The sequence below is a fragment of the Rhinopithecus bieti genome, unplaced genomic scaffold, assembly GCF_001698545.2.
Source record: "Rhinopithecus bieti isolate Rb0 unplaced genomic scaffold, ASM169854v2 scaffold_22042, whole genome shotgun sequence".
Classification (NCBI taxonomy): Eukaryota; Metazoa; Chordata; class Mammalia; order Primates; family Cercopithecidae; genus Rhinopithecus; species Rhinopithecus bieti.
In genome coordinates this window covers 607,504-629,874 of record NW_016810459.1, presented here as the reverse complement: position 1 = coordinate 629,874, position 22,371 = coordinate 607,504, and the positions used below count along the sequence as shown (strand labels likewise).

General features: G+C 46.4%; 2 protein-coding genes across 6 annotated transcripts in view; one reads left to right on the top strand and one right to left on the bottom strand.

Moving 5' to 3' along the window:
• Positions 1 to 4,949: 4,949 nt before the first annotated feature.
• On the bottom strand, positions 4,950 to 18,936 carry NUDT2 (nudix hydrolase 2). Of its 5 annotated transcripts, none has more exons than XM_017892070.1 (4): positions 18,829 to 18,936; positions 9,819 to 9,962; positions 9,500 to 9,642; positions 4,950 to 5,542 (listed from the first exon to the last, which is right to left on the bottom strand). In XM_017892070.1, exons 3-4 carry the CDS (start codon positions 9,624 to 9,626, stop codon positions 5,226 to 5,228), a joined length of 444 nt encoding a protein of 147 aa, XP_017747559.1. In that variant the 5' UTR covers positions 9,627 to 9,642; positions 9,819 to 9,962; positions 18,829 to 18,936; the 3' UTR covers positions 4,950 to 5,225. The 5 variants fall into 5 exon arrangements, with proteins under 5 accessions (XP_017747559.1, XP_017747557.1, XP_017747560.1 ...); XM_017892068.1 differs by having other exon boundaries at positions 9,819 to 9,979; positions 18,829 to 18,913; XM_017892071.1 differs by lacking the exon at positions 18,829 to 18,936 and adding an exon at positions 15,555 to 15,631.
• Positions 18,937 to 19,057: 121 nt separating this feature from the next.
• Positions 19,058 to 22,371, top strand: part of KIF24 (kinesin family member 24) — a 74,837-nt gene continuing 71,523 nt past the window's right edge. The window contains exon 1 of the mRNA XM_017892066.1: positions 19,058 to 19,324. The gene's annotated coding sequence lies outside the window, so the exon portion shown is untranslated. The remainder of the gene's footprint in view (positions 19,325 to 22,371) is intronic.

Genomic DNA, 22,371 nt, shown 5'->3' with positions numbered 1-22,371 from the left:
AAAAAAAAAAAAAAAAAAAAAAAAAAGTGATGACATAAATGTTTAAACAAAGGTATGTCAAGCCAGAGGCTGCTTCTCTCCAAACTGTGGTTCTGCCTAGGCTCCTTCCCTAAGTCACCCTCTGTGGAGAAGTTGGGAAGGACTGGTCATTTTTCTTCTTCTTCCTTTTTTTAAAAAATTAATTGGTTGGGCGCAGTGGCTCACGCCTGTAATCCCAACACTTTGGGAGGTCAAGGCAGGTGGATCATAAGAACATGAGGTCGGGAGATTGAGACCATCCTGGTTTACACGGTGAAACCCTGTCTCTACTAAAAATACAAAAAAAAAAAAAATTAGTTGGGTGTGGTGGCACACGCCTATAGTCCCAGCTACTCAGGAAGTTGAGGCAGGAGAATCGCTTGAACTGGGGAGGTGGAGGCTGCAGTGAGTCGAGGTTGTGCCACTCCACTCCAGCCTGGGTGACAGAGCAAGACTCCATCTCAAAAAAAAAAAAAATTAATTAATTTTGAGATAAGGGTCTCGCTCTGGCACCCAGGCTGGAGCACAGTGTCACAATCTTGGTTCACTGCAACCTCAACCTCCTGGGCTTAAGCAGTTCTCCCCTCCTCAGTCTTCTGAGTAGCTGGATCTACAGGTACACACCACCATGCCTGGCTAATTTTTTTTTTTTTTTTTTTTGTAGAGATGGCGTCTCACTACATTGCCCAGACTGGTCTCTAACTCCTGGGCTCAGTGATCCTCCTGCCTCTCCTCCCAAAGTGCTGGGATTACAGGTGTGAGCCAATGCCACATGCTCAACCTTGGTCATCTTTCTTCTGATACCTGTAAAAAGAAGCAAGAAGCTACACTCTGAAGCCAACTCCATGATGGAGCAAGATGCTCTTCTAGCTCCCTGTTCCCTAAGCTTATTTCCTGGGGAAACTCCTGTGGAGTGTAAAGATGACCACGTCAGCAATCTCTGCTTGACCTGCTCACTTAATCCACTGAAACTCTACATAAAGAACCTGGGCCATGGGAGGCGGAGCTTGCAGTGAGCCAAGATTGCCCTACTGCACTCCAGCCTGGGGGGACAGAGAGAGACTCCATCTCAAAAATAAAAAATAAAAAATAAAAATAAAAGAACCTGGGCCAGCACTTTGAGAGGCTGAGACGGGTGGATCACCTGAGGTCAGAGGTTCGAAACCAGCCCGGTCAACATGACGAAACCCCATCTCTACTAAAAATACAAAAGTTAGCTGGGCACGGTGGTGGGTGCCAGTAATCCCAGCTACTTGGGGAGCTGAGGCAGGAGAATTACTTGAACCCAGGAAGTGGAGGTTGCAGTGAGCTGAGATCGCGCCACTGCACTCCAGCCTGGGCAACAGAGCAAGACTCCATCTCAAAAAAACAAAACAAAACAAACAAAAAAAGAACGTAAGAACCTGGGAAGGACTGGACTCTAGAACTCTGAGACTCTGCCAGCCAAAGAGCTGGTAAACTGGCTGAGGTCCCAGGGGAGAGCTCTCCCTCAGAGGGGCTGGGGCAGGGCTCTCCTCCAATTTTAGATTAGTTCTGACCATCACCATTCTCTGGAGGAAAACTTCAACATGGAAGCATCTCCTGAACTGGTGCAACTCTGCTGAGGTCTCCCTGAGGCCTGGCCTAACCCAAAGTGCGGCATCGGCAGAGTGCTGCTCTGCCAGTTGAGAGGTGGGTGGTAGGGCATGGAAACTGGACTTTGTAATGCTCTGGGACCTCTGAGTTCAGATTGAACAAGCCCCACTGGCCAAAAGCAAAGTGGTGATGTTGTCAAAGCCTACTCACCTGCTACATCCCAATCTCAGCTCCTCTCTCTCTCCCACCCTCATCCACCTCCCATAACATGCTTTAGTCCCACCCTACTGTCAATCATTCCTGCAAATAATACAACTTACAGCTGGGCGCGGTGGCTCACGCCTGCAATCCCAGCACTTTGGGAGGCCGAGGCGGGGGGATCACAAGGTTAGGAGATTGAGACCATCCTGGCTAACAAGGTGAAACCGCATCTCTACTAAAAATACAACAACAACAACAAAAATTAGGTGGGAGTGGTGGCGGGCACCTGTAGTCCCAGCTACTCCGGAGGCTGAGGCAGGAGAATGGCGTGAACCCAGGAGGCGGAGACGGCAGTGAGCCGAGATCACACCACTGTACTCCAGCCTGGGCAACACAGTGAGACTCCTTCTCAAAAAAAAAAAAAAAAAAGAATACAAATTACGGGTGACCTCTTAACTGAAGTACCTACATTTTAATGGAACACTCTGTAAGGCCCAGATGAATGACTTCAAAGCTATATATATATTCTAAAGCAGTCTTCCCTCTGGCACCCACTCCTCAAAGCACCCCACATATAGATACTGCCAGGGCCATCTACCTTGTTAAGTCTCAATTTCCCCAGCAATAAAAATGAGCAGCCAAATCAGGTCATTTTCCAAGTCCCTTCCAACTTTGATGTATGAGATCTTAGACTTGAGATTCCACAGCCTCCCATTCTGAGAGTGCGGAGCCGGCCAGCCCTTGTTAGGAGGCAGCTCGTCTGTGGTTTGGCACCACTGCCCAGCAGGCATTTATTAAATCAGTGCGACGTGGTCCCTGCTGGCCTGGAAAAAGAACATTAAGCTCCAAAAACTTCCTGCAGCAGGCCTCCTTCAGAGAATGCTGCTCAGAGGGGTGAGGAACAAAACCATTCAGAACCCTGGCTGTGCTCCAAGATCCTGTTCACTAGTACTTTTGCCCTGTCTGCACAGAGAACTGGGGACTAAAAACATCTGGAAGTCTGCTTAAGACCTGGGCAAGTTGTCTTTTCTTCCTTTGGGGGTGGCTGTTCTTGACCCTGGTAATCCAGGCTGACCTCTGCCAATGCCCCTTCGCTTTCAATCTTCTGCACTTCATTGGGCAACAACTTTCTAATAAAATCCACATGAATCCAGCTGCTAACAGCTCCTGGAAGGGCTGTGGGATCTAACACCTGCTCCTGCATTCCTTGAGCCCTAGTAGCAAGGGAGGGCTGAGACCCAACTGTAGCATCTCTGGGTCTTACAGTGGAGTTGTGGACAAAGAGAGTAGATAGGAAGGCTGGGTGTGGTGGCTCACGCCTGTAATCCCAGAACTTTGGGAGGCCAAGGTGGGCGGATCATCTGAGGTCCAGAGTTCGAGACCAGCCTGACCAACGTGGTGAAATCCCATCTCTACTAAAAACACAAAATTAGCTGGGCACAGTGGCATATGCCTATAATCCCAGCTACTCGGGAGGCTGAGGCAGGAGAATCAGTTGAACCCAGGAGACAGAGGTTGCAGTGAGCTGAGACCATGCCATTGCACTTCAGCCAGGGCAAGAAGAGCAAAACTCTGTCTCAAAACAAAACAAAACAAAACAAAACAAAAAGTAGATAGAAAGAGAGAAACATTAATGATGAGGTTTTGCTGAGGGTAGGGAAGGCAGCTGCAGGTGAGGAATGCACAGGTGTAATGATGTGACTGCTGGGTGGCCTAGCAGATTCCTTTGGGTCTGGGCTTGCCTCATTCCCAGTGACCTTAGTCATGTTGACAAGACTTATCACTCTGTGAGGCAGGCCTGTGCTGAGACCACAGAGTGCATGTGTCACTGACCTGGGGGTCCAGGGTTGCCTGTCCCTCCTCTGTTGTGACTTGGGGAGTCCAAAATTCCTTCTATCTCTAATTATTTATTTATTTGAAGTGGAATCTCACTCTGTTGCCCAGGCTGGAGTGCAGTGGGCTCTCAGCTCACTGCAACCTCCGCATCCTGGGTTCAAGTGATTCTCCTGCCTCAGCCTCCCGAGTAGTTGGGACTACAGGCATGAGCCACCATGCCAGGCTAATTTTTGCATTTTTAGTAGAGACGGGTTTTCACCATGTTGGCCAGGCTGGTCTTGAGCTCCTGACTTCAGATCCACCTGCCTTGGCCTCCCAAAGTGCTGGGATTACAGGTGTGAGCCACCGTGCCCAGCCTATTTATTTACTTTTGAGACAGTCTCACTCTGTTGCCTAGGCTGGAGTGCAATGGCACCGTCTCAGCTCACTGCAACCTCCACCTCCCAGGTTCAAGCAATTCTCCTGCCTCAGCCTCCCAAGAAGCTGGGATTACAGGTGTGCACCACCACGCCCAGCTGTTTGTGTTTTTAGTAGAGTTTCACCAAGTTGGCCAAGATAGTCTTAAACTCCTGACCTCAAGTTATCCACCCACCTCGGCCTCTCAAAGTGCTGGGATTATAGGCGTGAGCCACCATGCCTATCCAGTCTCTAATTATTTAAGGTAATATTTTTATTTTTTGAGACAGTCTTGCTTTGTCGCCCAAGCTGGAGTGGAGTGGCACGATCTCAGCTCACTGTAACTTTCATTTTCCAGGTTCAAGTGATTCTCTTGCCTCAGCCTCTCGAGTAGCTGGGATTACAGGTGTATGCCACCACCCCCAGCTAATTTTTGTATTTTAGTAGAGACAGGGTTTCACCATGTTGCCCATGCTGGTCTCAAACTCCTGACCTCAAGTGATCTGCCCACCTCGGCCTCCCAAAGTGCTGGGATTACAGGTGTGAGCCATCGTGCCCAGCCCTATTTAAGGTAATATTTACTGAGTACTTACAACATATGTGCCTGGTGCTGGTGAAAGATACATTAGTGAGTAGAACAGACCCAATTCCTGCACTCCAGTCCCACTCACTTGGAAATCCTGACTATGAGTCACAAAGTCTCAGGGCCACTGGTGGGGATGGGGTGGGTGTGCTTGGCATTCCAGAGGCAAGAGAGCCATCCTGGCAGTGCTGGGTCTCTTCCATTTGGAATCCCTAACTCTTAAGTTCTCTGGGGATACTGTATGGACACAGAGTTCCCTCTGGTTAAGGTCAGAACTCTGATTCACTTCAGCTTTCTTCTTCCCACCAATGCCAAAAGTCGAAGAAATAAACACAACAGGTTAGAAGGACAACCTTGAGCTGCCTGCAGTTTATTTATAAAGTACAAGGTACACTTACTGGGCTTGGCCTTTTTTATTTTTACTCTTTGCCTTCCTTTCCACCCAGCCAAGATTTTTGCTTGCTCTCATCTGGGAGTTGAGCCGATTTCACAAATCTATCTGTTCTCGGCTGTGATGAGCCAAATACTAGCACAACCTTCCCTGGACCTGAGGGTGGCTTCATCTTAGAAGGCTCATAAGGATCCTACTGAAGCAAATGACTCTGCTCCAGTCAGCTCAGGCCTCTGTGGAACAAAGAAACTCGTGTCCTTCTTGGAGTGCTGCCTTCATCTCCTTGAACTGAGCCAACTGGCAGGCCTCCTCCAGCCCCAGCCAGCGGTAGGCTTGGTGCTCATGGGAGAGGCAGATCTCCACATCATAGTCCTTCACCTCTGCCAGCCAGTAAATGACTGTTTTAGGCTTGTTCCTGGCCACATAATTGAGTTCTCTTTTGAACCCCTCAATGATGGTCAGCTGGCCTGCTTCTATGCCCGCTTCCTCTTGAGTCTCCCTCAGCGCTGTTTCCAAGTCATCCTCTCCTGGTTCCACATGGCCTAGTTAGGAGAAAATAGGAAGAAAAGGAGGAGGAAATCTTCCAAAGTTCCCAAAGCTGGATTTTCCAGACAATATATTTATTTTTTTGAGACAAGGACTCACTCTGTTGCCCAGGCCAGAGTGCAGTAGTGCAATCAGCTCACCGCAGCCTTGAATTCCTGGGCTCAAGTGATCCTCCCACCTCAGCCTCCTGAGTAGTTAGAACAACAGGCATGTGCCACCATGCCCAGTTAATTTTTTGTTTACTTATTTATTTGGTAAATATGGGGTCTCACTATATTTCCCAGGCTGGTCTCAAACTCCTGGCCTCAAGTCATCCTCCTGCCTCAGCCTCCCAAAGTGCTGAGATTACAGGTATGAGCCACCACACCCAGCCATTCAGTGACTTTTCTAGGTGTTCCTAGGCTAAAGGAAGCCTGGAGATTGGCAATATCCTAACATGCCTGGGAAGGGGGTACAGGGCAGGTAGTGTCTAGTTCTTGGGGTTTGAGCAATCCCACCTTCCCACTCCATCTTCTCTGCAGAGAGTGAAACAGACCATGTGTATAGCAAGTCAGGTTTAGAATACTGCTCTTTGATGGTATGAGATGACCTTCTTCAGATGTCTGTTTTCTTATTCTTTGGAACTTTCTTCATCCCACGCTCTAAGGAATTGCTTTTCTATTGGAGACCTTAAAGTGACCTTTTCCAAGGAGGGGGAAGTCCCTTCTTAACAAGTGGAAGTTAGCTGACGAGGAAGTACTTTGCCTACAATCCAGTGAGGACTTAACATTGTCTGCAGGTGGACCCTGACATTCCAGGGCCAAAAGACAGGCTCAAAACCCTGCACAGCTGAATGAGCAGATGTTTCCATGAAGCTACCAGGCTTTTTCCAAATTGTTTTCCTCTTTCTTACTGGGCAAGGCCAGATTTCAGTTTCATAGGGAAACCCTTGATGGGAACTTAGACTAAGGGCCAGCTGAGAACCACTTCTAAGAAAATGTGTTAGCAACACCCAAACCCAAGAAGACAGCTGCCAAGAAACTGCTGTGGGAGAACTTGAAGCTCTGCAGGCTGGAGCAGCTCTCAGTTTTACCTCTAGGCCCCTCCCACAAATCCTCAGCTTCCCCAGAAGGGGTAAGGACTGGGAAGGGTCTGGCAGACTCTGTCTACACTTGGCTCCAGTAAGTTTCTAGGGAGGCCTCCTGGCTCACAGGCTCATAGGGAGCAGAATCTCTCAGTTGTTCCCTCCTTGGTTTGGAGATGGGGGACCTCCTCCTTCCCAGGGGTCTACAATGCCCAGAGCCAGTTGCTGCACAAAAAACTCCCCAGGGGCCGGGTGCAGTGGCTCATGCCTGTAATCCCAGCACTTTGGGAGGCTGAGGCGGGTGGATCATCTGAGGTCAGGAGTTTGAGACCAGCCTGGCCAACATGGTGAAACCCTGTCTCTACTAAAAATAAAATAATGAGTTGGACGTGGTAGCGGGCGCCTGTAATCCCAGATACTTGGGAGGCTGAGGCAGGAGAATCACTTGAGCCCGGGAGATGGAGGTTGCAGTGAGCCGAGATTGTGCCATTGTACTCCAGCTCGGGCAACACAGGGAGACTCGTCTCAAACAAACAAACAAACAAAAAAACCCAGAAACTTAGTACTTAAAAACCATTCTAGCTTACAGCTTCTAGGGAATTTTCTCTGCACAAGCACCTCCTATAGTGGTGTACACAAAGATAGGTAATGCATCGGGGGAGCAAGATGGGAGGGATGCTGCTAGTGACGGGTGATACTGATTCTGGACGTCCTACCTCCCCTCAGAGGTGTATGGAAGTCCCTGAGCACACCCCTCCCAGGGGCATCTATTCAGTATTCTGCCCATCAGTGTCAATTAACAGGGTAGCTTCTGCTGAAGCAGGAAAGGATTAGGAGAGGTCCACTGACATCAGGTAGAGAGAGGAACAAGGCAGTGTGACTCAGGTGATCTGGAGACAAGTGTGACTATTCCTATTCATAGTATTTGTGAAGCTTCTGTCTCTTTTTTCACCTTGTTTCTCCCCAGTACAACTCAAACATGCAAAATTTATTTCCGGTTAGCATTTCCTTATTTTCCTTCAATCCTGCATCTTTGTCCAACCCTTCTAACCCCACTCCCTTTTAAAGTCCCTGCTTTTGGCCAGGTGTGGTGGCTCACGCCTATAATTCCAGCACTTTGGGAGACCAACTGGGCAGATCACTTGAGCCCAGGAGTTCAAGACCAGCCTGGGCAATACAGTAAGACCCTGTCTCTATAAAATAATAATAATAATAATAACAAAATAATTTAAAAAATAAAGTCCCTGCTTCCTTCTGTCTGAGAGCTATTCCTCATTCCTGCAGGCACCTGAGCCACAGTCTGTCCCTCCCAACTCAAACCATCCCAATGGCCTCAGCTAAGAAGGGCTCCTTTTTCCCATTTCTGCCCACACAGCCTGGCTTCTCTTTCAGGACTAAATGACTGCAGCTTTCTTACTCTTAGAGGTGGGGTCAGAAGTACTGGTGGATGAAAACTGGCCAGCTTACAAACAGATCTTGGCTTGGCCTAAGGCCAAGTAGTCTTCACTGTTCTTTCCTCTGGAGACTTGGCCAACTCCACCCTCAGTGCTGAGTGATAGACTCAAGGCACAGGTAGCTAGCTGGTCAAGCTGCAATCCCAAGATCTCCATAATCTTTACAGCCTCCTGGTCTAAGAAGGCCCTGCCCATCCCCTCACTCCTCCACTTCTGCCACAATCTGCAGATGAATCTATGATCAGGGAGCCCAACTTCTCTATGCTCCAACTCAAAATACAACTATGTTCAGAAACACTGTAGAAGTCACACTCTCTGTGTTTAGTTCAAAAGAAAAACCAGGCCAGGTGCAGTGGCCCACGCTTGTAATCCTAGCACTTTGGGAGGCCCAGACGGGCAGATCACCTGAAGTCAGGAGTTTGAGACTAGCCTGGCCGACATGGTGAAATCCCGTCTCTACTAAAAATACAAAAATTAGCCGGGCGTGGTGGCGGGTGCCTGTAATCCCAGCTACTTGGGAGGCCGAAGCAGGAGAATTGCTTGAACCTGGGAGGTGGAGGTTGCAGTGAGCTGAGATTGCGCCACTGCACTCCAGCCTGGGAGACAAAGTGAGACTTCATCTCAAAAAATAAATAAATAAAAAGAAAAACCTAATGATAGGGACACTGAACTAGGAGTCAAAGGAAATTGATCAAATGAAATCAGAGACAGGCTAGAAGAAAACTTAGGATTTTCTTTCTTTTTTTTTTTTTGAGACAGGCTGTGTTGTCCAGGCTGGAGTGCTATGGCATGATCTCGGCTCACTGCAGCCTTGATCTGTCGAGCTGAAGTTATTCTCTAACCTCAGCTCTTGAGTAGCTGGGACTACAGGTGTGCACCACTATGCCTGGCTAATTTTTGTATTTTTTGTAGAGAGAGGGTTTCGTCATTTTGCCCAGGCTGGTCTCGAGCTCCTAGGCTCAAGCAATCTGCCCACCTTGACCTCCAAAAGTGCTGGGATTATAGGCATGTGCCTGCCCCAAAACTTAGGATTTTCTAATCAAGCCCTTGTTTGATGAACAAGCCCTTGTTTGATGAAAAACCCAAAGCTCAGAGAGGTGGGCACACAGCTCAGTCAACCTCAAGGTCCCCAATTCCCTGCCCACTGGCTTTTCTCTTACCCAGCCGTTCACCACAGAGGTTGGAGAGCTGGTGAATGATACTCATAAAAACACCAGGTGCTGTTTCTACCCTGGAATTCAGTCACAGAATTCTATTTCCAGCTCTACTCTGGCCTGGTCTAGAGACCTTGTATATAGACAGGTTCAAGGCTCCTACCTTCCCTACCCCCTTTTGCTACATAGTCACTGGGAATCAAGCCTTGGGGAGGGCCTGGCTGGGTAGATTTCTGAGCAGCGCTTGGCAGTTTCCCAAGAGCTGGCCCCTCTGGCGTCTACCTTTGGGAGGAGTCCAGTGATGAATGCCATCTGATGCCTGCAGCAGTAAAAACTCAATTGTATTGTTGTCCACTTTGGGAATGAGGCATCTTCGGAAGATGATCAAGCCACATGCTCTCAGGGCCATGGTCTTATCCTAAGGACTTAACAAAGAAGATACAGAATATTGGGAAGTTACACAAAATAGGAAGCTCCATACTGGGGGGTAGCAATCTGGTGCTAGACAGTAGCACAGACTAGCTAACTGTGATCTCATAGCCCACAGAAAAAGGCAGCATGCCCAGGACCAATGGAGGGCATCCAGGAATCAGAGACTGACCTTTGTGTGTAACTGCAGGACCTTGGCAACTACCCTCAATGTGGTAGTTCAATGTGGCCTCTATTCCAACACCTCCAGGGCTCCCTGTAAAACAGGGCTGGCATGCGTTTGTTATGACACTGGAGATCCTCAGAAGCAAACGCACTGAAACAAGAGAGATGCTGGGAATGGGAGAGAGGCAGTACAAGTTTTATCATCAAACCCGTAACCCCATTTGCCCCAGCCCATATCCTGAGCCCCTGAAGCGCACAGCCCACCAACAATGTGGTTTCTGACAATGCAGAGGTCATCTACGGAGGAGGGTAACTTCATACAGAAAAAAATATTTCGTTGAGTTTTTCTTTTGAGACAGGGTCTCACTACATTGCCCAGGAAGTGATCCACCTACCTCAGCCTCCCAATGTGTTGGGATTATAGGCATGAGCCACCATGCCCAGCCTGATACTTTTTTAGTCTTTTATTTTATCCATTTTTTGTTTTAAGAGACAGGGACTCACTATGTTGCCTAGAATGGCCTCAAACTCCCGGACAGAAGTGGTCCTCCCCCCGGGTGGATCATGAGGTCAAGAGATCGAGACCATCCTGGCCAACATGGTGAAACCCTGTCTCTACTAAAACTACAAAAATTAGCCGGGCATGGTGGCACGTGCCTGTAACCCCAGCTACTCGGAAGGCTGAGGCAGGAGAATCGCCTGAACCCGGGAGGTGGAGGTTGCGGTTGTGGTGAGCCGAGATCGGACCACTGCACTCCAGCTTGGCGACACAGCAAGACTCTGTCTCAAAAAAAAAAAAAGAGAAAAGAAAAAAAAAGAAAGTGGTCCTTCCCCTCAGCCTCCCAAGCAGCTGGCAATACAGGCACATGCCACCATTGCCTGACACTGCTGGTGCCCGGGGGTAGCAGAGCTGATGCAGAGAGGGCGGCTGGAGCAGGAGCTGCTATCCTCCATGGCCCCTTTGCTGGTGCTCAATCAGGATGAGTTTGCAGCTGTCAAAGGCATAAAAATCAGGCCCAAACAGAAACCTACTCCAGGGCAATTCTCAGGACTGCCAACAGATGGTAACGTTACTCTAGAGAATAGCAGTTTCTCACCAAAAACCAAACCCAACACCAAGATCTTTCCAAGCTTTTCCAAACCTGTAACAAAAGTTTTTAAGGATTGGAAATAATCTGAAAGGGGATTTCTGAAATGATCTGTGCTCTCATATACCGTTGGTAGAAAAGTAGATTAGCATATCCCCTTAGGAGGGCAATTTGATAATAATTATCAAAACATAAAATGCACATTCCCTAAGAGTCAGCAATACCATTTCTAGCCACTCTCACATAAGAAATATAGGTTTAAGGCCAGGCACAGTGGCTCAAGCCTGTAATCCCAGCACTTTGGGAGGCCCAGACGGGCAGATCACGAGGTCAGGAGATTGAGACCATCCTGGCTAACCCGGTGAAACCCCGTCTCTACTAAAACATACAAAAAACTAGCCGGGCGAGGTGGCGGGCGCCTGTAGTCCCAGCTACTCGGGAGGCTGAGGCAGGAGAATGGCGTAAAACCAGGGAGGTGGAGCTTGTAGTGAGCTGAGATCCGGCCACTGCACTCCAGTCTGGGCGACAGAGCAAAACTCCGTCTCAAAAAAAAAAAAGAAATATAGGTTTAAGATGTACACACAACGATGTTCACTACAACTTTGTTTGCAATATCAAAAAGGAAAAGAGCCAGAAACAAATATCCATCAATATGGGAATGGGCAAAAAGTATAGTATATCTATATGATGAAATAGTATGAAGCCATTAAAAAAATGAGGTCGAGGCTGGGTTCAGTGGCTCATGCCTTTAATCTCAGCATTTTGGGAGGCTGAGGCAGGAGGATTGCCTGAGTCCCGGAGTTCGAGACCAGCCTGGACAACATAGTAAGACCTCATCTCTACAAAAAAATAGAAAAAAATTAGCCAGGTGTGGTGGCATGCACCTGTAGTTCCAGCTACTTGGGAGGCCAAGGTGGGAAGACTGCTTGAGCCTGGAAGGATGAGGCTGTGGTGAGCCATGTTTGCACCACTGTACTCCAGCCTGGGCAATACAGTGAGACCTTGTCTCAAAAATAAAAGAAAAAGAAAAAAAAAATTAGGTCAAGCCTAATGTGCTGCTTGTAAGAAAAATTTTTAGACACATGAAAAGAAGATAGTTCTGAATAGTATGTATAATGAAATCCCTGTTTGAGTTTACAGAATCATATATAAAGTGGTAGGCTTTCATTAAACACCATGTTCTATTTTCCTGGACTCCCTATTTGTGCCAAGATCTTACCCCATTCCAGAAGCCAAAAGGAAGCACCCCATCACTGTAGAACTGGTGAACAAGGATTTCATATTATTGGTCCATGGCTGAGGCAGAAACAGGTAGCTGATCCCACGCCCTCCCTACAAAGATGCTCAAAAAGCATTAGAAAGTTATAGATGTAGGGTACCTTGCTCCTGCCTCAGGTCCCATGGAAAGAATGTTAGAACCCCTAAATAAGCTTAGGGATCCAAGACTAGAGGGCACAGTGCCCTGCCTAAGACAGGAACTCCATATCACTGCCACCATCAGCACAGCGTGGACAAGCAAAGATGCCTACATGGGGAGCCAAGAAAGACAAGCCTGCGATGGCCACATGGAACCACTGGGGAGAGGAGAGCAGCAGTGGGGTAGGGGAGGAATCTTAGGGTAGTGACAAGGGTATACCTTAGCAAGAATGTATTTCAGTGGATGCCAGTGTATTAGGGATGACCACATCTAAGAATCATATCAGCTAACAGTTCATCTCAATGGGGCCAGAAGAGCTAGGATCAGATGCTCATTCTCCACCTATATTCTGGACCCATGGAAAGAACAGTTCTTCTAGAAATACAGAACTCCTCACTGCTCTTTCAATTGCTTGACTTGAGCCAACTATTCTCTAGAATTCCTCCTACCCACTCTATACACACAACCTCCTACTCGTCAGAAGCAGCTCAGCTATCACCTCCTTTGTGAAGCTTTCTGGCTTCTAATCACTCCATGTTCTGCGTCCTTAACATGGCTTGAACAAACTTAAAAGTTCAATCAGGGAAGCAAATGCTATGAGTGACAGAAAACTAAAGATTTATTATAAGGAGTAGACATTGTGTATCTTTAGAAGTTGGCGGAGAAATCCATGCAACTCTGTCGTCTCTGCACCTGGTGTTGGGCCTGAAGTCTGTGAGGCCAGCAGTTGGGAAGAAAACTGGATGTGAGGTGGAAGAGAACAAAGACAAACTGGAACCTCTGAGAACAAACTGGGATCTACAAGGACAACTGGAACTCATGAGGACAAACTGAAACCCACAGCTTCCTTTCACTGGCCCAAGCTCAGCGACTCAGGTGATCTGGAGAAGCTGGAGCCCTCTGCTACAAAGCTGACTGCACACACGGCCCAGGACTCAGAGGAGCTGAAGAAGGAAATTCAGTAGGAGCTGGGGGTGCTGGGGGCTGTGTGATGACCTTCACCAACAAGGTGAGCCAGCAGATCAGAGAGAAAGTACAGGCAATGCCACCATGCCTGGTACCCTGCTCTGTCCTTCACAGTGTACAGACCCAGCTCTGTCCTTCACAGTGTACCGGCTGCTACTTCAATTCAGCTTTCCAAATCTCTCACGAAATTTTCTTGTGGACAACCCTCACCTGGAAGCAGATGGGAAGGATACTGGGAATCCAGCTTAGCTAAACTACGCCACCACAAGTGCATATACCTAGTATAGTAAATCTCTGCTGCTACCTCTGGCGGGGAAGAGCCAGATTATAAGCTGTTTTCTTGGGACCCAGCACAGCAGTTCTGAACAGATGTTCATTGACTCAAAAGAACTCTCTCCCCACCTCCCACTCAAACAAATGTTTGAGTATGTTCTGGGGCCCTGGGAAATAGCCCAGTGTTTTCCTGAAGAGTGCCATTTACATAAAAGTGAATGGAGCTATTGTTGGGGTTTTCTGTTTTCTGGAGACCACAAAGCTGAAACTGTCCACGGGTTTGAAAGTAGCCAGCTTTCACACACAGGCTCCAAGTGGATTCAAATCTCAGGGGGTTAAAGAACACAGCATCCAATATGCAAATATGCCTGCAGCCAGGATTGCGGAGGTGAGAACTCCAGGCTGACAGCAGGCAATTCACACTTCAAAAAAGTGGCAGAGTGCCTGAGGTGGTTAGAAAAAACCTGAACCAAAAAACCCTCAATGTCATCAGAAGGTTCCAGAAGCTAAGGAAAAATATTCTTGGCTTTCTCTATATATACAATTCCCTCAGAGCCTAGGAGGTTCGGGACCTAGGTACCAAAAAAAGAATTTACAAATACATGGCTATGCTGTTTGTTTCAATATTTTCATCAAATTAATCAGAGTAACTGTAAAAAGCCCTCAGAAATGTAATTTTAGGTACAGGTAGAGCTCTCCAAATTTTCCCTCTGACCTGTTCTTCATAGTCTAATATCCCTTTAGCAAAAACAGCATTTCATGCCGCGTTATCAATTAAGCATCTATATACACTCTGCCAGCTATACTGTGCAAAACTTTTGACAACTATTGTTTCTAAAGCTCAAAACGACCTTTCAAGAGAAGCATTATTGTATCCAGTTTACAAGGACACTGATATTATTTTAAAAGGTTAAAATACTTGCACAAGGGCATAGCTGGTCTGTAAATGGTGGGATCTCAAGCCAAGTAAGTCTAACTCCAAAGTCTATAATTTTTGTCCCTATCATAGCTCTGTTCACCATGAAAGAGTAGGGCTTAGGACACAAATGGCCCTGAGAAAGGACAGACACAAACGATTTATAAAATCATTTCCAGTTTCAAAATTCCCAGTCTTTTTTTTTTGATAGGGTCTCTCTGTGTCATCCAGGCTGGAGGGCAACGGTATGATCACAGCTCACTGCAGTCTCAGGGCTCACTGCATCCCTTCTGGGCTCAAGGAATTTTCCTGTCTTAGCCACCTGGGTAGCTAGGACTACAAGCAGGAGCCATCACATCTGGCTAAATTTTAAAAACACTTTTTCTGTAGAGATGGGGTCTTGCTATGCTGACCAAACTAGTCTTGAAGTCCTGGCCTTAAACGATCTTCCCACTTTGGCCTCCCAAAGTGCTGGGATTACTGGTGCAAGTTACCGTGCCTGGCCCCAAATTCCCAGTCTTTAATCTATATTCATTTGGAGATTAAGATGTCAAGCTGGGATCATTTCCACCAAAAAGGTTTTAGCTGGGGGGGAGAGGGCCGTAGGTGTTCAGTCCTGGTATCTGAAGGAGACTCTGAAGGAGGGGTAAAATGTAGCCTCAGGCTCCTAATACCACCTGTCTCATAAGGGTTTCTATGTGTCCTCTCCTCTTTTCTGGGAAGCAGGAACCTAAAACGACATGTTCCACTTAACTTAGGGCACTAGTGCCCAGAAAATTTGCCCAGGCCCTCCTCCAAATGAGGAGGAAGGCCAACTGTTTGCCTGCCCACAAGCAGTTCTATGTGACTGCAATTCTATGTGACTACTCCTTCACCTCCCACATCATAATCATCTTTTCTCCAATTTGCCAGTTTCTTTCTTCCCTTTTGGAGTGGACAGAAATGAGGCACCCACCCATGAGTAAAGCTCTTTCTTGTGAGAACAATAGCAAAAGGAAGAGAAGAAAAAAGAAAGAAATGCAAAAAAAAAGCCCCAACTACCATGAATAAATTGAGACAAAGAAAATATTCCCTCAAATGCACCTTTCCCTGGACATCTGCCACTCCATTCTTCTTGCAGAGATGAAGCTGCTGAGTCATTTTTCTATTTTTGCTGTTGGCTGAGGGAGGAAACAGGAGATTTTACCTATAATGGCATAAATATTGGCTTCTAGGATAAGGCCAAAGTCAGACAAGGTTGGGACAAAAATCATTCTTAGCGAAGGGGATTTGTTAAGCAGCCTATTAGTGCCATCTGCTGTACAATTCTAGAAAGCTAACTTGGGGAATTGTAACATTAAAGCCTGAAGCCTTTAGGGGTTCAAAAGCCTTTAGGAGTAAACAAAAACCCTAAAGGGGTTTTGTTGACTCATCTCATATCTGTTGTGCGTATCCCATGCGACAAACAGCGTGAAGGATTGACAGATAGATATGAAGCTGAATACGACAAAGCACCAACTTCCTAGAGATTCACAGACTAGTGAAGGTGGAAGACATTCCAACAGACAAGTTACAGTGTGTTTTGTGCAACATAAGATGGAAAAGCAGCAAAGAAGCATCTTTAGGTTAACGAGGTACCCCATAAGGATTCTGATGGGTCGCTAGTTTACCAGGGAGAAGGGAGGCAGATGCAAGGCACTGCCAGCAAAGGGAGGAGTGTGGGCAACACCGTCAAGCGCAAAATGACATCTCACTGGTAAACAGCTTGGTTTATATTCTGTAGGCAATGAAGCCTCTGACTGGTCTTAGGCAAGGATATAATTTGGTCAGACTGACATTTTACAAAGACATTCTAGCTGCAAGCAAGGTGGGGAATGAATTACGACAGACTGGAAGCAGAGAGATTAACCAGTTACAAGTCCACTGCAACAGACCAGTTAACAAATGATTCTAGTTAGATCAAGGCAGAGGCTGTGAGAAAGGAAAGGAAGGGATGAATCTGAGAGATATTTCAAAGTAAAACGGACAATATTGGTATTTCATTGTCTAAGGGACAGAGAGATGTTTCATAAGCCAAGGGAAAGAGAAAGGCTTTGGTTTGAGTGCCTGGGTGGAAGACGGGGTGCAAGTGAATCATTTGTTCGGGAAAAGTTGAATTAGAAGTGCTGTAGTCTACCCATAAGATAAATGAACAGATGTGACTAAAGTTCAGTGATCCTCTCATCCCATTTCTTCATTTCCCAAGGTGGGAATTTTCTTTTTTAAAATCATTTTTATTAAAACAATTTTTTCTCTCCTCCCCTCTCTACCAAGACCATGGTGAAAATTTTCTATTAGAGCAAGATATAGCTCCTACCATAGGTACCTCGGCAGCCTACATTCCCTCCAATTTAGGTAGGTCAAGCTGTCCAACCTGCCCCTGCATCTATCTGGTATTCCAAGCATTTTCATCCTCCTTTAATCAGAAACACAGAAGAGCATGGCTGTCTATGCAGTCAGAAAGGCCTAGCTATTGAAGTTAATAGTTGTTACTTAGAGCAATATACTTAACTTCGTCATTGGTAAAATGAAGTTAACACCTACTTTTCATGGTTGTTGTGGAGTTTATAAATGATATATATAGAGAAAGGGTCTGACATTATCAGAGGTACTAAATATATGAGTTATTCTTACCCACGTGTCATAAAAGATCATCAGAAAGCGTCTCTGTTGTAAAGAAATGACTTTTCATTTTGTCTGTAAAACTGCTGAACACTGTTCACCACAGTATATATATTCCTTATAAGGTCCCACAGCATAAATTCCTTTTAATATAGAAACTAGAAAAATAATGTATCTTTTGAAGAATGGATTTGTTTCCTTATTAGTAAGAATTAACTGTTTTCCCTTAACTGACTAATTTTGGGCAAAATTGGGTACTCAATAACAGTAAGTACACCAACCCACTGACCAGTGTATTTGCCTGTTCTTATTATAAGGATAATAGTTACCATTTTTTAAGAAGTTACTACTTGCCAGGCGTTGTGTCAAGTGCTTTACCTTCATTATTTCACTTAATCTTCACAACAACCCGCTGAGGCATTAGTGCCATTTTTCAGAGGAGTAGAAAGGGAACTATGGCTCAGAGATGTCTGGGTAGTGATTCAAATGTAGGTCTGCCTGACTCCTAACATCATTGATCTTAACCTCGACTTTATTTATTTATTTATTTATTTATTTTTTTGAGACGGAGTCTCGCTCTGTAGCCCGGGTTGGAGTGCAGTGGCCGGATCTCAGCTCACTGCAAGCTCCGCCTCCCGGGTTTACGCCATTCTCCTGCCTCAGCCTCCGGAGTAGCTGGGACTATAGGCGCCCGCCACCTCGCCCGGCTAGATTTTGTATTTTTTTAGTAGAGACGGGGTTTCACCGTGTTAGCCAGGATGGTCTCGATCTCCTGACCTCGTGATCCGCCCATCTCGGCCTCCCAAAGTGCTGGGATTACAGGCTTGAGCCACCGCGCCCGGCCAACCTCGACTTTATAATAGCGTTTTACATTTGACAATTTGATTTCATTTTTTTTTTTTTTTGAGACGGAGTATCGCTCTGTCGCCCAGGCTGGAATGCAGTGGCGCAATCTCGGCTCACTGCAAGCTCCGTCTCCCGGGTTCATGCCATTCTCCTGCCTCAGCCTCCCGAGTAGCTGGGACTATAGGAGCCCGCCACGACGCCCGGCTAATTTTTGTATTTTTTTTTTTTTTTAGTAGAGACGGGGTTTCACCGTGTTAGCCAGGATGGTCTCGATCTCCCGACCTCGTGATCCGCCCGCCTTGGCCTCCCAAAGTGCTGGGATTACAAAGCGTGAGCCACCGCACCCGGCCTGCATTCACTTTAAGCTGTCAATTTTTTTTTTTTTTTTTTTTTTTTAAGGCGGTGAGGTTCTCGTTCGACTTTCTTTACTTCTGCTATAACTGCCACGATATTACCCATTCAATAATTGAAGCAATTAGAAAACATAAAATCTCTTTTGGAAAGCAGGCGGGGCTTAACGGGTAACAACAAAGTGAAATTGAGGCCCAGGGAGGGTCAGGTTCGGCGCCCGGGCCTCTGGGCCCTAAACCTGGACCTCTCCTGCCTCTGGGATTTGGACGACCCATCCCATCCCCACTCGGATGGGGGCAATCAAGGCTCACAGGGTCAGGGAACCTCCCTTCTCCCAGTGCAGACAGGAAAACTGAGGTCCTGAGAGCGGATGAGACCTCGCCTGCCCACACCTCACTGCCAACCTGGAGGAGGGCACATCCATCTCGGGCCCTGCAAAGACCGGAGGCAGATTCCCATCGCTCCAAGGCTCATTTCCTCCACTGAGAACTAAATTCAAGTGGACCCTAACGATACTCACCAGAAGCAGAGGGAAGCAGGAGGCGGATCTTGGACGGAAATTGGAAGTACACCGGCCAATTAAAAGAGCCTGGTTACGCTTGGGACTACCAATAGAATTTGGCAGAAGGCTCTTCGACCCGCCTCAAGGGTACCTGTCTCTCACAGACAACGTCGCGAGATCTTCCCTCAAGCCGAACGATTGGCTGAAGGTCGGAAATTGAGAACTACGCCGGCTGTTTCTTCAGACCTCTGATTGGTCTTCTAGAGGAAAAGTCAACGAACGTCAATCGATTCCTTGGATGCCCATTGGTGGGTGGTGCGGGACTGGCGACGCGCGGGCCACAGCGCGGGCGTTCGAACTGGCGCTAGGTGGCGTTGCCATGGAGATGTGGCCTGGCCGCCGCCGGTGACTCGCCGGTTGACAGGGTTCTTAAGTTGCGGGCCTTGGGGCTCACTCCCGACGGCATTGTCTTCTCTTCTTCTCAGACAGGGCAGACCAAGGAGTTTGGACCGAGGTGAGAAAGGGCGGGGAGAATAGAGGAGGGGTAGGTCTGGTCCGGAACCGTGGCGCCTGCCCGCGGACAGGAGTGCGCGTGACGTCCGCTGAGCGCGGGAGGAAACTGGCAGTTGTGAAGGAACCGGGAGTTGGCCCCTCTTGGTTCTTCCTAAAGTTCACCTACTCTCCTACCTTTCATCCCCATATCTCTGCCTTTTCTTCAGCAATTATCTTGAACGCCACTTCTCTCACTTTGGGAGACTAAACTCTTGAGTCCCAATGTCCTCTTGCTTTTGAACCGATAACCCTGACCGTGCGGCACCTCTCTTACGGCGCTTCTATTCGGCCTTGGGCTGTGTACTTCCGGGAAGCCCATTCTCTTCCCTTATCCCATAAAATTTTGAAGCCTTTGAGATAAGGCAAGCATCGTTCACAATGTCTTGCATATAGTAGATTTTCAGGAAATATTTGTTGAGTTGAATTTAATTTACAAGAAATAGATTGGATTCCTCTTTATGCCCTGCCTCTTTGTCTCTCCGCTTCAGACACAATTTTTTATTTCGAGGCTAGGGGAAGGCCACCCTAATCTTAAATGCAAAAGGACCTGAGAGTCCACAGTCCGCAGCTGGCCTTTCTACTCTTTGTGAAAGGCTAAACTTTTTTGGATTGGTTGCTACAACTCTTCCTGCATTTGTGGCTTTTAGCCTTGGTCTCCCAATAATTTTATTAGACTCCTTTTAGTCTTTGCTTAAAATAAACCATTCTGTTGCTGTATGCCGAGAGAGTTTATCTCCGTTTAGCTTCTTAGTGACCGGCAGCTATTGTCACATTTTAAGTGTGCTTTGGAAAATGTTTTAAAGCATCTTCTTTGTATTTGTATTCTACAAGTAGAGAGGCTTTGTAGTCTCTCTACTGAAGTGCATATAACAGCTGCTCGGGTGAACTCTAATCTATTCATCAGGTGTCCATGATAGAATTGCGTTCCTAAGACTGTTTCGTTGTTAACTCATGGATTATATATTCACAGCCTGATGGTTGGTGTGATTCTTCCTTATGTCAAATTCATAGCTCACTGGTGGCCTTAATAAAAGGAGTGAAAAAGTTCAGTACAGCAGCTATGTTCTTGTTACCCTTTTGTAAAAGTTTGAAACACTACCTTATTGCTAAACTGCAGATCTGTGACATATAGTGGAAACCCACTATATGTGGGTTGGCTTTGGCTCTGTCTCTGTCTCTAATTCACTGTGGGTGGCTTTGCAAGTCATTTAGTCCCTTTATTATTATGATTTTGGCTTTTTCTTTATTTTTTAGAGAAAAGATCTTGCTCTGTCACCCAGGTTGTAGCGCACTAGCATGATAATAGCTCACCGCAGCTTTGAACTCCTGAATTTAGCCCCTTTAGACCTCACTTTTTCCATCTGGAAAATCAAAGAATTGAATTAGATTAAAATTCCTGTGGCTCTACTATCATCAAGTCAGGTAGTTGATCTCAGGTAGACCACTCGCTCTCAGCCTTCCAAAGACCAAACAGACTTTTTTCTTAGCTGCTGCAAGTGGTAGTAACCATTTATTGTTTGTACCGTACAAAGCACTGTATCCAGGGCTTTATATGCATATTACATTTTTCTTAGTATAGCACATTAATGTACTGCTAAGATAGCATTTTATTTAAAACTTGTGGTTTTATATTGTTAATGAAAATCTTTAGCTATTCAGAGTGTGTCCTTGCAACCTAAGGTATGATCCTATCACTTTTAGTTTAGGGGAACCACAGTTTCTTTCTCTGGGCTGCTCTTTTGTCTTTTGTAAAATGAGGGGCCGAACTCTTCTAGACCCCTTCCAGATCTAGTATTCTATGATGACTGATCTGTTAATCCAGTTTCCCCACACTGGCTCAGCAAACCAGTTTATAATTTGCACAGTGTAGATCCTCAACACATTTTGTTAAATAAATAATAGAGTTCTACTTCTTAAACTTTGGGTGCATGGTCATTGTATACCTCCCAAGTTACTATCTCAAGGGTTTTGATGTTCATATTGTGTTGAATAAGAAGAGTTTTCTGTAGGTATAAACTAATAATAATAGTATAATATATTGTTGAGTGTTTATATACCAGACACTGAATTTAGCAGTTAATTTACATTATTCTGGCCGGGCGCGGTGGCTCAAGCCTGTAATCCCAGCACTTTGGGATTACAGATGGGCGAGGCCTTTGGGAGGCCGAGATGGGCGGATCACGAGGTCAGGAGACGAGACCATCCTGGGCTAACCACAGTGAAACCCCGTCTCTTACTAAAAAATACAAAAAACTAATTAAACCGGTCGGACGGTGGCAGGCCGCCTGTAGTCCCAGCTACTCAGGAGGCTGAGCAGGAGAATGGCTGTGAACCCGGGAGGCGGGGAGCTTGCCAGTGAGCTGAGATCCGGCCACTGCCACTTCCAGCCTGGGGCTTACATAGCGAGACTCCGTCTCAAAAAAAAAAAAAAAAAAAAAAAATTTTACATTATTCTGATTAACCCTCATGAAAGGGGAAACATTTTTTCCAAGGTCAGCATTTTTTTTTGTCAGTTCAATGCAGTAGCTTCCTAAATGATCTCCTCTTTCCACTTTTGCCACCTGCGTGATCCATTCCTCACAGAAATGGAGAGTGAACTTAAAGACATGTATCATAGCATATACTTTCCCCACTTAAAATCCTCTAATGACTTCCTACTTCACTTAAAAAGTAAAATTCGGACCACTTTTATATTGGCCCAGTACACCTTACATAATCTGGCCTTACCTTTCTTTCCCCTTATATATTCTCCTTCTCACCTTACTATGCCAGCCAACCTGTCCGTGTTGATGGCTTGATTATGCCATGCTTCATTTCCACCTTTTGGCTAATGTGCTCCACGTGGGAACCCTCTTCCTCCTGAATTTTTACATAAGTGACGCCATGTTATTTCAAGTTTCACCTCAAATGTTCCCTTCTGAATGAAGCCTTCTCTGATCATCCAATGTAAAGTAAAGCCCTGCACTTGGCCTTATCTTCTGTAGTGATTATCATCATCTAAAACTACCG

Excerpts from the sequence above, each read along its gene's own strand:
- NUDT2 (XM_017892070.1), bottom strand. The coding sequence starts at position 9,626 with ATGGCCCTGAGAGCATGTGGCTTGATCATCTTCCGAAGATGCCTCATT. Across the intron at positions 5,543-9,499 it reads TCACTGGACTCCTCCCAAAG|GCCATGTGGAACCAGGAGAG; the intron begins GTAGACGCCAGA and ends TCTCCTAACTAG.